At 43.9% G+C, this 15,951-nt stretch overlaps 1 protein-coding gene across 1 annotated transcript in view; it reads right to left on the reverse strand.

The window, feature by feature from the left end:
• Window positions 1-15,951, reverse strand: part of LOC138468215 (xanthine dehydrogenase/oxidase-like) — a 551,126-nt gene that overhangs the window by 255,974 nt on the left and 279,201 nt on the right. The window contains exons 14-15 of the mRNA XM_069608675.1: window positions 12,685-12,869; window positions 261-435 (exon numbers count right to left, since the gene is read on the reverse strand). Coding sequence (XP_069464776.1) covers window positions 261-435; window positions 12,685-12,869 — 360 coding nt within the window. The remainder of the gene's footprint in view (window positions 1-260; window positions 436-12,684; window positions 12,870-15,951) is intronic.

The raw sequence follows: 15,951 nt of genomic DNA on the forward strand, positions 1-15,951 counted from the left end.
ATCCTTCCTCGCTTCTTTACAGAAAAGTACCAAGAAATTTTCCAAAAAGTAAATAAAAAAACTGGTTAAATGAATTTTGATTGGACAAAGTTTCAATTTATTTTGCGAAGAAAATATTGTGTTTCTTCTGGAAAGAATATGCATCGCTGCATAACACAATGTCACTGCGCCCCCACAACATGCAGTGCCTCATTTCTGTTAACACCACTTGCTGCTTTGAGAGCATATTGAGAACCAGCATTTGGGAAGCCCCCACTTACGTTAGCATTGAGATCCTTGGATAGCTTCTCAAGCACCGCCAGGTAGAACTTGAAGAAGAAGCTGAGGCCGAGAGTGCGTCGGAATACCACCATGCCGCCGGGGGCATCTGGAGGTAGTGCCATTTCCTCTGCCAGCAGCTGACAAGCATCTTGAAGCAAAGATTCATTCCACTCCCTGCATGACAGACAAGATGAAAGTTCATCACAAGCAGCTTTCTTCTGCAATGGTATTCAAAAAAACCCTTGGCTTGGAAGGTTTGGTCTAAACTGGCGACATCCGATAGTGGTAAGAAACTGAATGTCATAGATGAAAGTAGTCCAATAAGTCCTTAAAGTCGCGTCCCACCAAGTCGGGGGTTTAGCCAAGTACAAGACCCCTTGCTGAATAGTGTAAAGTATAGGTGACCTGGAAGGAGACTGCGCCTGATTCTTGCACACGAGACTTATTTTTTTAATTTTATATTTTTTATTTTTTATTTTTCAGAAAAAATTGCCCTTAACGTTGATGACACGTGTTTCGGTCCTCCAAGGACCTTTCTCAAATCAGGGCTGTTGATTAGTCTTAATCATAATAAGGTCATACAAAAACAAAAAATAAACACATAAATAATCACAAAGAAAAATATGTGCATGTATCCAAAACATTAAAGTACCGGTTTGAGTATTGAAGTTAGATCAGCATGGAAAAATAAACATTTTTAGGTGAGATGCATACATACAAAAGTACATAGATGTAAAAATAAAAAATAAAAATAAAAAGCAAGACAATAAATGGATGGGAAAAAAGGGTAGGAGAGAAGGGGTGAGATTCAAAAAGAAGATAAATACAAAATCTCAATTAGTTATTGTACACAATAAATTACTAAAACAAGCAGTTTGTAATGGTCATTGTATGTCTCAGAAACAAGTGGAAACATGTTACCTTATGGTCATGTAAGAGGCCCCTGTCACAAGATGTGAAAGATAAGCTTCCATATATCATTGGGATAAATCCCTGAAAAAGCAAAAATAAAGAAAATAAAAATAATATAAAGCTCAAAAAGTGAATATTGCACTGGGTATTAGGTTACCAAATGGCGTGTGTTCTTAAATATTAAGGATTATTAGTGGAAACCAAAATTACACGTGAAAAAATTAGCTTCGCACTCCTAATAACTGATGGTACGCTTTCGCGTGTGAAAATATACGTGGAAAGACATATTACACGTATGAGTACTTGCAAGGTAATGCCGCGTGAGAAAATATGATACAATGAAAGGATCCTAGTGCCTCGCGTGAGAATGCCAACCCGTAAAATCGTATTGCTGGCTTGCCACGTATAATGAACTAAATGCGCACAAACGCGTGCGCGATAATCCATGTTGGAGCGTAAAAGTACATCTCTACAATTATAGTACGCACATTCGCGTGCGCGTGAAAAAAATGCTCTTATCGCATCTGACCGCGTGAAAAATGTGATCGCGTGAAATCGTAAAAAAGGATAGGGACGTATTCTGTACTGAATGCGTACGATCGCGTGCTGGCTTGCCACGTATACTAAACTCAAAGCGCACAAACGCGTGCGCGATAATCTACAGTTATAATACGCACATTCGCGTGCGCGTGAAAAAATGCTCTTATCTCATCTGACCGCGTGAAAATGTGATCGCGTGAAATCGTAATTATGGATAGAAACGTATTCTTTACTGGATGCGTACGATCGCGTGCGCCTAAAACATGATAAAGCGTGCAAGTAGTTTTATACGGTGTGAGTATGCACAATCGCGTGCGCGTGAAATTACAGAATCTTAGCGTGAAAAACTTGGTAGTCGATTCACACGCGTTCGCGTGCGCGGAAATCGCATGAGAAAGTAGACGCGTGAAAAATTCAGACGCTCTCTTACCTGCTGTTCAGATTAAGCGCGTGAAATCGCAGAATTGCTACAAGTCTCAAGGGGGCGCCATTATGCGTCCTCCCTGTTGTTTTATATGTTGCTAAGGGAACAAGTCTCATAGAATGTCCTTCCTTCATGTTTAGTCATGTGTTTACTGGTGGCCATATTGTAATGGAGTGAAAATACGATAAAGGTATATGTTGAGTGGCAAATTGAGAAGTAATATGTATTCAAATCAAGTCTGCACGTCATGAACTTTTGATAAATTATCATAAAAAAGCAGAATTGCATAGAAAAAACATGTGTGTGAATACATGTATGAGAAAATGTCTTAATAAAGAAGACAATAATATAGAATAATGTACATAAACTGGTAAGAATGTTTACTCTTCATTATAGTTACCACAAAGTTGTAACTATAAAAAGGACACCATTTCATTATCAGAATTAAGTCCGAGTACTGTTGAATTGAATTTGCAAATCATTTTCGCCTCAGTTTGTCTGAGTCTCTTTTCTCTGTCACCTCCACGTCTTCCAAGGGTAACTTTTTGAAGGCCAATGAACTTGATGTCAGCTTTGTTATCCAATTGATGTTTCTCTTGCCAATGACAGGCAAGAGGCAGTCTAGGGTCCTGGCTTCCAATTTTGGCAAGATGTTCACGTACTCTAGTCCTGAGTTCCCTAATAGTGCTTCCAATATATATTAATTTGCACACACATACAATCGCATAAACCACATATTTTGTCCTACAGTTTATAGATTGCTTGATTTTTATAGTCTTGTTATTGCTGCCCTTGAAACAATCTTTTTATTTTTATTTTTTATTTTTACATCTATGTACTTTTGTATGTATGCATCTCACCTAAAAATGTTTATTTTTCCATGCTGATCTAACTTCAATACTCAAACCGGTACTTTAATGTTTTGGATACATGCACATATTTTTCTTTGTGATTATTTATGTGTTTATTTTTTGTTTTTGTATGACCTTATTATGATTAAGACTAATCAACAGCCCTGATTTGAGAAAGGTCCTTGGAGGACCGAAACACGTGTCATCAACGTTAAGGGCAATTTTTTCTGAAAAATAAAAAATAAAAAATATAAAATTAAAAAAATAAGTCTCGTGTGCAAGAATCAGGCGCAGTCTCCTTCCAGGTCACCTATACTTTACAACATTCTTCTGCAATGGACCTAGCAGGTGATATCAGCATTCAGAAATGGAGGAAGATCACGTGCAGGCAACGCCGAAGATAGCAGGTTTAGCTGCAGCTATTTCAAAAGCAGGAGCGGTTGCACAATCCCTCTTTCAAGTATGACATTAAGCCAGTCAAATACAGATATAAACAAATTATACAATTGATAGCATGCATTAGAGTGCAATATTCCTTTCTCGATGTTCTAATGACATCTACAAAGCCCTTTCATTTGTCTGTTTGGTAGCCTGTCTACTTCTTTATGAATAAACAGATTAGATACATAACAATAATGCCACTTGGGAGTTCTGGTGACATAAAAAACAGCCTTCCATCTTGTCTTTTACTTTATTACTAGAACCACGTAGGTGCTTATTTTCGAGCTCCCCATAATTTGGCGGCAGGAACCCGTTATGTTTACACTTCAACGTAAATGGGTCCCGCCACCAAATGTTTGTCATTTGCATGGCAGAGTGCAAGCCACCTTTTGCTCTCCTCTTGTGCACTCCGCCATGCAAACTGATTAAACGCCACCTGCGTTTACGCATGGCAAGCAGCGTTCACAACAGGTCCTTGTCAGTCTGCGTCTTGCTGGTGCAAAAAGCTGATGGTTTCCATAGGGATCCCCAGTATTTTTGTACTGGCATAAAAATACATGCCGGTGCAAAAGCTGTAGTATTTGAATGGCGGAGAGGAAGGGAGATGGCGGAGATGTAAGTCACGTTCCGCCCCTCCTCTCTGTATAATAATGCAGGAAAATCTGAAGTACCATCTGATCTCCATAATTGATTGATTGTTTATCTATTATGCGATTATACACAAGTGTTTCAAAGTGCAACCATGCATGGGAGGGGAAGACATAGGGAAAAATAAGACAAATGATCTTACTAGGCATGGTACATTCATATTATGCAGGTGAACAGGAAAGGAAGTGCGTCGGGGGAATAGGGACAAGTGCGCCCAGTCCTGTCATAACATGGGTTAAGTGCAGAGAGATACCACTCTCATGGGTTGTAACTGAAGTGCAGTAGTGGTGTGGCAAGTGCAAGGCCCGGGGGCAAGTGCAGGAGACTGGTGAGAAAAGCTTGGGACCTGTGAGGCTCTATGGTAGACCAGGCAGCCAGTCCGCGAAATTGAGCAGAAGTAGAGGAGAAAGAGCGAGAGAGGAGAAAGAGGTGGTTAGCAAGGGAGGAGGGAGAGAGAAGGAGGAGGCGAAGAGTAATGTCTTGAGAATCTAAGGAGATCCGACTCAAGATGGAGAGAGGCAGGGAGGCTGTTCCAGAGGGAGCCACCTGCAGAGGATAAAGATCTCCCCCAAGGCTGTGCTTGGAAAAGCGGCTCACCCCGCAGAGTGTTGGAGGAAGATGAGCAGGGGACTCGGGAAGGCGAGTATTTAGGAAGAGAGCATTGTAGATAGAGTAGACCCACGCCCCAGAAAGCCTTCTGGACAATGCAAAGGGTCTTGAACTTAATGGTTGCAGCCACGGGGAGCCAGTGAAGGGATTTCAGTGCTTCAGAGATGCGGTCCCTGGCTTGAGGCCAAGGATAGGTCTTGCAGTTCTGTTCTGGATGAGTTGAAGAGGGGGGAGGGTAGGAGAGGAGGGCAGGTTGAGAAAGATGTTGTTGCAGTAGTCCAGCTTAGAGTGGACCAGGGCTTGGAGACGGTGAGCCTCTGAGGGAAGGTGAGAACAGGTAGAATACCTCTTGGAAGGTGCAGTTGGTAGTGGGACTTTTTACAGATAAAGAAGGAAGGCGGGAGCAGGGGTCCCGATGAGGACAATCTCTGTCTTACTGGCATTGAGGAAGAGGTTGTTTATAATGACATGGAAAGAGCATATTGCATGCTAACCCCTTATTTATCTTTCACCCTCCACATTTTTAAATAGGCAAGAATTCAGGCAGACAGACCAATGATGTCGTGTCCTGTTCCTTTGATGAATAATTGAATTATATCCTAAGCAGAAATGCATTATCTGTAAAGTTCTGCAGCTATCTTAATGTTTCTGTCTTTATGCTGCAGTTGCCTCTTTTGATAACTAAAAACCTTCCACCTAACTCCTATCAGGCCGGTTCACAAATTATTTTACTTTCAAGCAGAGGGATTTGCTAGAGCACAGGACTGCAACTCTCAAGAACCCTCCCTATTTATTTTATTTATTTTTCATTTATAACATACTTAATACCAGCGAGTGGTTTCTTAGTGCATGATTGGGATTCGAACCTGTGTTGCGCGGTGATGTCTTGCTTCCAAGCAAAACGTGTTGTCCCTGAGCTAACCTTCCTCCCCAAAGAAAATATCTGAGGCGCCAGTGAGATATTGGCCATGACAACTGAGGCACCTGGGAGTTGTAGTTCAAAACATCTGCACTAGTGCATCCCTTGACTTGTGCTGAGAGAGCTGCAGCGATTCCATAGGCAATGAAAAAGTGAGGCCCACAGCTGCAATCAATTCTCACTATTTGTGTACAGATTGTGGAATCTGCGGGTGAAAAATAGGCAATAATTTTCAGTTCGTTCATTTAAAGATTTAAAAAGTGTTTTTGGTAACTTGCTGTCGAGAAACATGTTAAGATGAATCTGTAAATAGCAATGAAGGCTCTGCTTAGCTACCACTTGTTTGGGATGTGCAAAAAGCAGCTTCTGTGCATGAGTAATTGAGTTTGCAGCATGGAAGCTTCCAGAAACACCACGCAGAATCCTACAGTGAACTCCTGCGTTCCCATGGAAGTTGATGTTCCTACCCCAGCGCTGCCTGCTGCCAAATACCTCACCTCACTCTCCCATGCCCTGGCACCCATTTCCCTAAAGGACCACCGCTCACAATCATAGATCACTGGCACACTTATGCTGCCTCCTACTGATGCCATGGAAAGTGAAAAGGGATTCACTCCAGAGTCCCTCTCGCGATTCCATGGTGGCCGCTTTCAAACAGCTGCAGCTTCCCTTAGATGAAAGAGAACACCTTTCTTTTTTATTTTTAGATGTATCCTTCTAGCAACCCAAACAGAATCCAGGGTTGGTTATAATGTTATGTAAGTCAGCGGGGGCGTGCATGACAGGTCAGGGCCCTGTGCCATTATGGAAGCCCACGCTTTGCTCTGGCCTAGTAGGACCAAACTGGTGGGCTGTAATGAGCCAAGTACGCCCAAAATAGAGGTGCTTAACTCTATATTATAACCTCTATATATCATTCCTGGTTGAGATACTTACAGTATACTAATCCAAACAGCTACTTAAGCAATAGGCCCCGAGCAGGGGGGGCATTAGCACTTCAGGTAATGCCCTTGGGCCCATAGTTACAGGCCTGTCGCAGATTCGGAGCAGACGTGCTGGAGACAGAAGTGTTACCAGCGCATCGCTCCTGAAGAGGAGAAAAAAGCAGGTAAGTGGAGGGAAGGGGAGCAGAAGGCGGTAGATGGGAGAGCGAGGGGAGCAGAGCACTTAACAGAATCCCCGGCGGGGGAAGATGGCGGCCTCCAGCTGTGAGGAGGCTCGGAGCAAGGGGAGCATGTGGTAATTCCCCCGTTCCGAGCGTCCTTATTGGCTGGGAGGCTGCCACCGCCCCACCCCCTCTATCCAAGGAGGTTCAAACGATCCCAGTTGTGATCTCTAATCAAAGAATCAATAAACATTACTGACACAATGATATGTCACAAGAAACTACTTACTACTTACGATTTCAACCGGTAGAGCACAGAAAATGCTTGCAGGGAAGAGGGCTAAGGAGAGACACCCGGCAAGATGATAAAACAGCAATTACTAGTGGCAAGGACCTGGAGGAGAATATGGTCCACAATTTTTGGGGGACACAAACAAATTAATTTCTTCTGATGTGTCAGCAAAATCCATCACAATACCTGCCCAGACAAACAAAGTTAGATTTCATTGAGGCGAGAATATGTTCTCTGTGGTCATCTCAACACACAGCCACCAGGCATTCCTTAATTAGGTGTCACTTTTAATCTTAGAGACTGCTCACTGTCTATTTAGCTAATTTAAATGTGTTGTGCCCTATGCCTGACTGGCCAGGGCAGAAATAAGGAATTAAGGACTCGGATTGCTTGCTTAGTCAATGCTTAGGAAATGCTGTTCATTTGTACAAGACACCCAGTGGAGAGTACGATTTCTTGACATTGCTCCCTTCTCAGAGGTTGGTTTCACACTCTTGGGCAACACTCTGCTTTTGAAGAGTTGTGCTGCTGCATTAGTCGAACCCCAATTACATTTGTGAATTGGGAAAAGAAAAAAAGAGGTTCCTGGTCAAGGAAATTGGAGGGGTCGCCCTCCTCGCACCTGCAGATGACAGAAAGCATCCAAGGAGGCAGAGACCATGCTTAAAACAATGGTGTCCATTATTTAACCATGTTAAATAGCAGCAGTGCTCACAAGCAACACATAGTCTGCTTTGTCGAAGCGATTCAGATTGAGGCAGATACAGATGCTTTAAATATATTAAAATGATTGCCTTGTGCAAGTAACTACATCTTTAAAAGTGCTAACTTACATATTTTTAAAGAAGCAACGCAAGAATGATTTGAAACACTTGTTAATATTATTAGGTACTAGCAGTACCCCCCCACCCCCGACGTTGGCCGGGTCTGAAGCTGAAATGCACATGGGGGTCTGCTATAGCCTTGTGTATATTGTGTCCTTCCTTCCTATTTTTGAAAAATAACAAAAACAGCAATCTGCCGAAATCGCCCAAACTGATAGCACAGGGCCAAACCCCGCTCCACCCCTGTCAGGGCGAATGGGTGAGGTTGGTCAAATTACACTATCGCCAGTACACCCCAGACTGGTATGCCGACCTTATGGCCTAACTTCCTATTTTTGAAAAAGTCACAAAATCATCACTCTCCCCCGAAATCGCCTATACGGATAGCACAGGGTTGGACCCCACCCTGTGCAGGGCGAAAGGGTGGGGTTAGTCAGATTTCACTATCGCTAGTATACCATAGACCGGTATGCCGACCGTGGGTCAAAATTTCTGCCCATCAACTGATATGGGGCTGGAGCCAACTCCGAACATACAAACACACTTTCACAAATATATATAAAGATTTATTGAGCGAGGACCTAGCTTTGGGAAGCAATGGACCGCTTTACAATCATGGGGGGAAGAACGCATTGAGGGAAGCAGAGAAAAAGGGAGCGGGGAGGTAATAACAGGGGAAGGAAAGGATAGGCAATTGGCAGTTAAGGATCTACAAGTAACTATGGGAGGAAAAAGTGGGGAGCAGATAACTGACTCTCATGTAGGGTGGGTGGATCTAGGTATTTGGAAGGAGCAATGGAGTAGCCACAATCCTACTCCATAAATATGTCACTAATTATTATAGCACAAAACATTCTTAATGCGAAATAAAACCAATGCCAGTCAGATCCAGATTGTCACCCATCAAAGAAGATCAAGGGTAGATAAGAGAGAGTGCAAGATGGGAGACACCCAGCAAGGGGGAACCCCGCAGACATAACTCCCCAAAGCATCAGCAAAGAGATATATAGACCCTCTGAAGCCCACCAGAATGCCGCAGGATCCCATGACGCAGGAGAGACATTAGCGGGTGAAATGGGAAAAGACCAGTAAGCTGAGAACAGAGAAAAAGAGAGCTGCAGTGTCGCTGTGCAGGAACCCTGCAGCCGGGGCAGTAACCAAAAACAGAAGAGCAGTATGGAGGACAGCTGTGGGGCTAGAAACGAGAAAGCTGCCAAACAACTGAGACACACTGGAGAGGAGCCCTGGGTGAAAGGTAGGGCTTCTACTCACAACCACGAGGGCTGCTGGATCCTTTGAACCCTCGGGCCACTCCAGATCCACATTAGCTAGAACGCATGTAAGCAGACAGGCTGAACAATGGGCAACCCAAATGAAGATCTTTGTAGGACTGCACAAGAGATTGGAGGGCTATGTTAAGCGGGTATAGACTAGGGAGGAGAAGAAAGTCAGCCAGGAGTATTGTAGAGACAATAATGGCGAGTAAAAGAAAGGGAGTGCAAGAGAGCTGAAGGTCTGGAGAAACTCAAACCCTGACCTAGCACCACTGAAGTCCCAGGAGAAGCTTAAAGGTCTGAGCAAGCATTTCACCCGTGGACAAGTGATGAGCCTGGGGGGCTGGAAAGCCTTATAATGCTGCCAGCACTGAGACTGCTGAACAGCATTGTAGTCCATAATCAGTGAGCAGGGCTCTATATCACTGAACAGTGAGTTGAGCACTGTATTCCTAGGGGGGGAGCTGGTCACTATAACCCTAGAGAAACAGATGTGCACTAGATCTCTGGACATTTGGCTGGCCATTAAAGTCATGAGCAGTGAGGTAGTCACTATATGCTTATAAGCAGAGCGGGACTCAAACTTCGATTAGCACCCTGGTAGGGGGAGCAAGCCAATCAGGTGGATAGGAATGCAGGCTTGAATCGGCTCCCCCATCGCCATCTCCCCCCACCCTCCGTCCCCCTTTTTTTTTCTCCATTTCCCAACCCCCTCCTACTTACCTTATATCGGTGGCGGCGAGCCGTCACCGCCTCTCCTTTCCCTTGCCTCCTGCATGCCACCATGGAAAGGGAAGAAGGGCTCCGTACAGAGCCCTGCCTACCCTTTCCATGGCAGCCATTTTGGAAAATCATTTCATTCAACGCACGCTGCGTCCGTTGAATGAAGGAAAGTACTTTTCTTTTGGCACCCCTGATTACCGCTTTGGCAACACAGGGTGCTAATAGCCTTAATCCACCGTTCCAAGTGCTGGAACAGGGGTTAACGGCCCTGTGCCCTCGCTATCCGCCCTCAGTTTGCTTAGGCCGATAACTTGGGCTGCCTGGTCGTTACCCCCCGTTCCAACCCTTTGAATTTCGGGATTAACGCCATAGTAGAGCAGGAAGAAGGGAGCCAGGCACTATCCTCCTGGGTGGATTACAATTATCAAAATGGGCGCTATAACCCTGTGCATGGTTATTTTGTCTGAGAAGTGAGCTGAGAGCTTCATCCCTTTGGCTGTGATTTGGGCCAAGAATTTAGCTGGGTGCAATATCGCTGTGACTGTCATTTGGCAAAACAAGCAAGCTGGTCTCTGTAACCCAGTGACTGTGATTTGGGCAAATAAGCATGTGGGGTGCTATCCCTATGTGACCTTGATTTGGGAAGAGTGTTGGGTGCTGTATCACTGTCATTCTTTTAACAGTAGGAATCCTGAGGTAGACCAGTAACCCTACTGAGAAGATATCCCTGACACCGTATAGTTTCCCCCATCCTAACACCATCCTGATGGTCTCACTCCGGCTTCCTCTCCTTCAACTCAGTTTAAGCTGAATTTATTCTGGTACCTTGCACGCCATTCATCTAGCAAACATTCTATATATGTGTATGCATGTGTCTTTGCATGCACGGATGCACATTTGTATATGAGTGTGTGTTTGTGTATGTGTGTTTTTAGTTTTAGCAAGGGTGGAGTTAATCGTGGCGAGACTCTCTTTCTCCTGCGCACCTCCTCTTGTTTCTGAATCTGACAATCAGCCTGGATCCTGGTTTGTCGAGAAACCAACTCCGGGGTTCCCATTTATTTGTAAGAATTGTGGGGATGACAAACTCTGGATCAGTTGGGCGCTGGTAGGGTATGGTGGTCCAATGGTCGCTGTTGAGCGATTTGATCAATTATATGGTCCAGTCAGGTCATAGTCATTAATTTGTTTATTTTTGGTTAGTTAGCACCAAAGAAAACATCATTGTAGAAATGAATGACAAGTTTTTGACATGATAACTCGCTACATAGCCGACGCGCGTTTCAACCTAAGTCTTTTTCAAGGCCAATTGAGTTAAGGGGTGGACTTCAAAATGCTGTAAGCTGGTCCTCCCAGATAAGGGCGCCAGGGGGACCATAGTATATGTAGTAAAGCCGGCAAGATAGCTCAGCAGGTTAAGCAACCCCTGCTGTTGTGTATGTGTGATCTGTAGGTCGCAGGTTCGAATCCTGGCAGCAAGGCCAACTCAACCTTTCATCATTGCACTTGCGCGTTCTCAATGTCACTGGGCCTAGTAAGATCATTGTTTTTGTTCTCCCTTGTTCCCCTCCCTTTGCTTGGTCGCGCTCTGAAACACGTGTGTATGAGCGCGATATAAATAAAATATCATTTCATATCATATCCGAGGTCGATAAATTATATGATATGATAGTTTATTTATATAGCGCCTATACACAAAGTGTTTCAAAGCGCTTCAAGAGAGGGAACAAGGGAAAAAACAATGACATTCTTACAGGCCATGAACAGTAAGGATGTGAAATTAACTATCGTACTCGGCCTGATGACATTTCAGATAGTGCAAGAGCTAAGACATAGATAAGGAAGGGAGGGGGAGAGTGGGAAGGAAATGGAAACAGACAGGTGACTACCGTACTAGGCCTGACGACATTTCTGGTAGAGCCGGGAAAAAAACAAGAGGTGAGGGAGAGGGGTGCAGAAAGGTAGAGGAGGAACAAAACAAGCGACTATCATATTAGGCCTGACGCTGGATAGTGCTGGAGCGGGGTTGGGGAGGGAAAAACCAGTAAGGGGAGGGAGGAGGAGACAGACGAGGTTGCTATCATACTAGGTCCAGGGACAATTCTGATAGAGTAAGTGCATAGAAGAAAGTAAGGGGAGGAGATAGGAAAAGGGAGAAGGGAAAGGAGGAGAGAACAGAGAGTTAGCAGTCAAAAGAGTGGAGAAGCAAGAGGGGAGAGTGAATACAATTGCAGAAGTCAGTAGTAACACATAATGTTGCAAGCCAGGATACAAGATGAAGATGGGAACAGCATGATTCAGGGCCATGAATCATGCTGAATTGAAATGAGAACCAACCTCTGCTGGTAAGATGTATGTAAATATATTCTAAATATAGCACTTACGCCTAAGCGCTACATAAATTGTCCAATCAATCATCATATGTGTTGTCTGTCTACTGTGCAATTTTTCTGTGTTTCCTATATCACCTAAAAGTAAAAGGTTGTGGACCTAAAAGTAAAAGGTGGTGGGGTTCACCCAGTATTCACTTGTTGCCTGCTATTGAGTGTCATAATGATTGTACATGAGTAAATATGTTTTCTGAGAGCGTGTGGATACTTCTGCACGTGCTGTTCTTTACTCTTCAGACATGATGAAGTGAAAAACACGAGACTAAAAATGATAGCCTATTTAAAATGATCACTCGCCGTATTTCTATATACACAAGAGTTCAGCTAGGCAAATATTCATTTCAATCACTCTCTATTTGCACTCTTCCGACTGCAATCCACTCGACGATATAGAGGGATTTTTGTAGCAACTCCTAGTATCTCCATGGACGATATTGACTTTAACACGTGACAACTTCCTTCAGTTCTTACCGCCCAACCAGCTCGCGGCATGTCTTTGACGCCATGACAGTTACCGCGGCCATTCCTCCGTAACTCAACGTCATATCTTCCACCTCTTGGCTGCCAGGTCTAAGCGCCACCTTCATCCCACAGGTGACAATGGCCCTGTCATCCTCACGACGAGAGGCTTGCTTGAAGGCCGAGAAATATTCATACTATCGATACAAGCAGATCAACAATCAAAGAATGTACAGCAAATCTTATCACAATAAATATTATAATCCTAACCCTGCAAACTTTATGTTTTACAATGCCTTTGTTTTACAATGCCTTTCCACAATAGTTATTCTTTGCATTTAGCTGCTATTGTCAACTACAACAACAAGAATAACAAGAGAAATTAGCACACTCGACGGGGTAGCCAGCCAATCAGGAGGTTAGGAATGCTTCTCTTGGGCCTTTAACTCGGGCCTCCAGCCGTTACCACTCGTTCCAGCCCTTGGAACGGGTTGTTAATGCCATTAAACACACAGTTAAAGCCGGTCAATTGGAACAGCAAGCAGAGTGCTCACTTTGACATCTGTGCAGAGCCTGCTGACACAGGTTCGAATCCCAGCAAGGCCAAACTCAGCCTTTCATCCTTCGGAGGTCAATAAATGAGCACCACACACCGTGGGTAATAAAAAGCAGCGCTCAGATACCTGAGGGTTCGTAGCACTATATAAATGCTGAATTATTATATAATAATACAGCATTAACGTCTGCATTTATGGGTGGACTGGGTCATTTACGGCGTGCTAGCCTGAGGTGAGGGCCACCGCCAGGAGGGCAGTTAACGACCCAATTTTCCCTTGAATGTCGCCACTAACGCCATTAGCACCGGGCACAAGTCCAGAAGCTGATAGTTTGTGTTTGGGAAAAAAATACAAAAATTAAATGAAAGCCCAGTCTCCGCTCGGCGCCACTCTTCCATTGCAGTGAATACAGGGTGTGGCCATGCAGGTCATAGAGTGGATGGTGGCTGAGGGAGCAGGAAGCCAGTGGCACCTTAAGTAAGTGAATCAGACTACTAGGATTTGTATCAATGACCTACAATGTACTCACTACTGTTATATCTTGCCTAAAAGACAAAGAAAGGCCGGGATCTCATTCATTAGTTGTGCAGCCTTGCATCAACTGAGGGAGTGATGAGTAACAAGCTGCTGCTAAGCGACCAGAGAACTCAACAACAGGAGGCTACAGAGGTGTGAGATATGGGACAAAGTACCCTGGTCTGTATCTAATAAGGATACTGTAAGTCACTGAGGAGTTCCTTTCTAAGGCAAAGGTACTCCAAGGTGGCATACAATATCCTTTATGTGTCAGGTAGGAGGTATTTTATTTCTTATAATACATGACCACACACTGTCATCACCTTCAATACCTGGGCTCTAGAAGAGATGTGCTAGTTACTAATACATATAAAACATGCAAAATCTCCTTGGATTAAAACAAGTATGCAGCTACTAATGTGTTGCAGATACAGGATAGCTCAGCTGCAACGTGCTCGCCTTGGAAGCAAGACGACACAGCGCAACACAGGTTCATTCCCCGGGTCTGCGCTTAGAAACCTCTGGGTATTAAGCGCGTTATAAATAACCTATCATATCATATCAGACATAGTTTAAGCAGTTTCAGCAAATGCATCTAGAAAGCAGCAGTAACGTAGACTCTTGCTCTGAAGTGTTACGCTCCAGCAACGCACACAATACATATACTACCATGTACAGTTCATGGCGGGAAAGGGATTTCACAAGAAAGGAATCTGTAAAGCTTATCACAGCTTTGATTTACTTCTGCATTGGCCATTGCTCGCACAGCAGGCATTGTGAGGTCACAATGAAGCGTAATAACTGATTACAGAGAAGTAGTGCATTCATGCTCTTATCACAGGCCAGTAGTGATGTCACATCTATGCCTGTAATATGAACATTATGCACAGGCTTTTATACTGCTATTGCCAGCTGCCATGTGTTATGAGCATATATAGAGAAGGATTATATATCGGAACTTATATAACGAAAACTTTTTTTCTTTTTGGGGGGATCTCCTCCCCAAACCCCTATTTAGAACCCGTAATACCCACCCCAACCCTTTCCCAAAAATATTTAACCCTTTACCCCACCTCTAAATGCATTCGCTATAAAAGTTTTCGATATAAAAGATTTGATGAATGTTTCCTCACTATATAATTTTCGATACAAAAACTGTATGCCATTTGGGGGGATCTCCTCCCCAAACCCCCATTTAGAACCCGTAATACCCACCCCAACCCTTTCCCAAAAATATTTAACCCTTTACCCCACCTCTAAATGCATTCGCTATAAAAGTTTTCGATATAAAAGATTTGATGAATGTTTCCTCACTATATAATTTTCGATACAAAAACTGTATGCCATTTTAGGAGAGCCCATAGATACACAGCAGTCAATAGTGGGGAAAAGGGTAGTTAGAGTTGATGGGTGCACAAAACATCTCTTGTATGCCATGAGAAACACAAAGGGGTTTCACCACATTCTAAAGACTCGCGGAAATGATGAGTAAACCGAGAGCCTGGGCACTGGAGTGGCAGACAGCCATACATTCCTGAGTGTTTGAAGGATGCTTACATGTTTTTGATGTTCTCAAATGAATAGGCCTTGAGCAGGGACATGCATCGTTGGCTCTCCAGATGTTTTGAACTCCAACCCCCATCAGCAATAGTCAGCATAGTCTATTGGTAGGGATGATGGCAACTGCAGTGCAAACATCTGGTGAGCACCTGGTTGCGTACCCCAGGCTTAAAGGGTTGCAGACCCTTGGCTTAGAGTCAAATGAGGTAGTAAGGGAGTTGAGGAGCAAGTGCTGAGTAGAGGCCCCACACATTTCAAACCTCGCCACAGTGCCTCACTGTATAAAACAATATATGCAAGCATTGGCAAAGAAACCAGGGTTGTCTTTTGTATTGGCATGGGAGAGGCATTGTCATATTGGAACTAACTGGTCATAAGACGGCACCCGCTGGCATATTATTTGAGTACCAACCTGTTCATATGATGGTAATGGCTATAAAAGAGGCAAAACTGTTGACTGTTTTATAGTGATAGTTTGTGGGGATTTGCATTGGGTTCAACCTCTTACGCCGGCGATCCTAGTTTACATCCAATTTAGGTATGTGTTGCGTTGGTGTGGTAGTTTTGGGAGAGGCCAATCCCCCCTCCCTGGTTTAATTCTGAAGTCAGTAAACCACACCTCTGACTGCGCCACCAAAAAAGTTTC

This window comes from Ambystoma mexicanum, chromosome 4q, assembly GCF_040938575.1.
Source record: "Ambystoma mexicanum isolate Mex_15411 chromosome 4q, UKY_AmexF1_1, whole genome shotgun sequence".
NCBI classification, from domain to species: Eukaryota; Metazoa; Chordata; class Amphibia; order Caudata; family Ambystomatidae; genus Ambystoma; species Ambystoma mexicanum.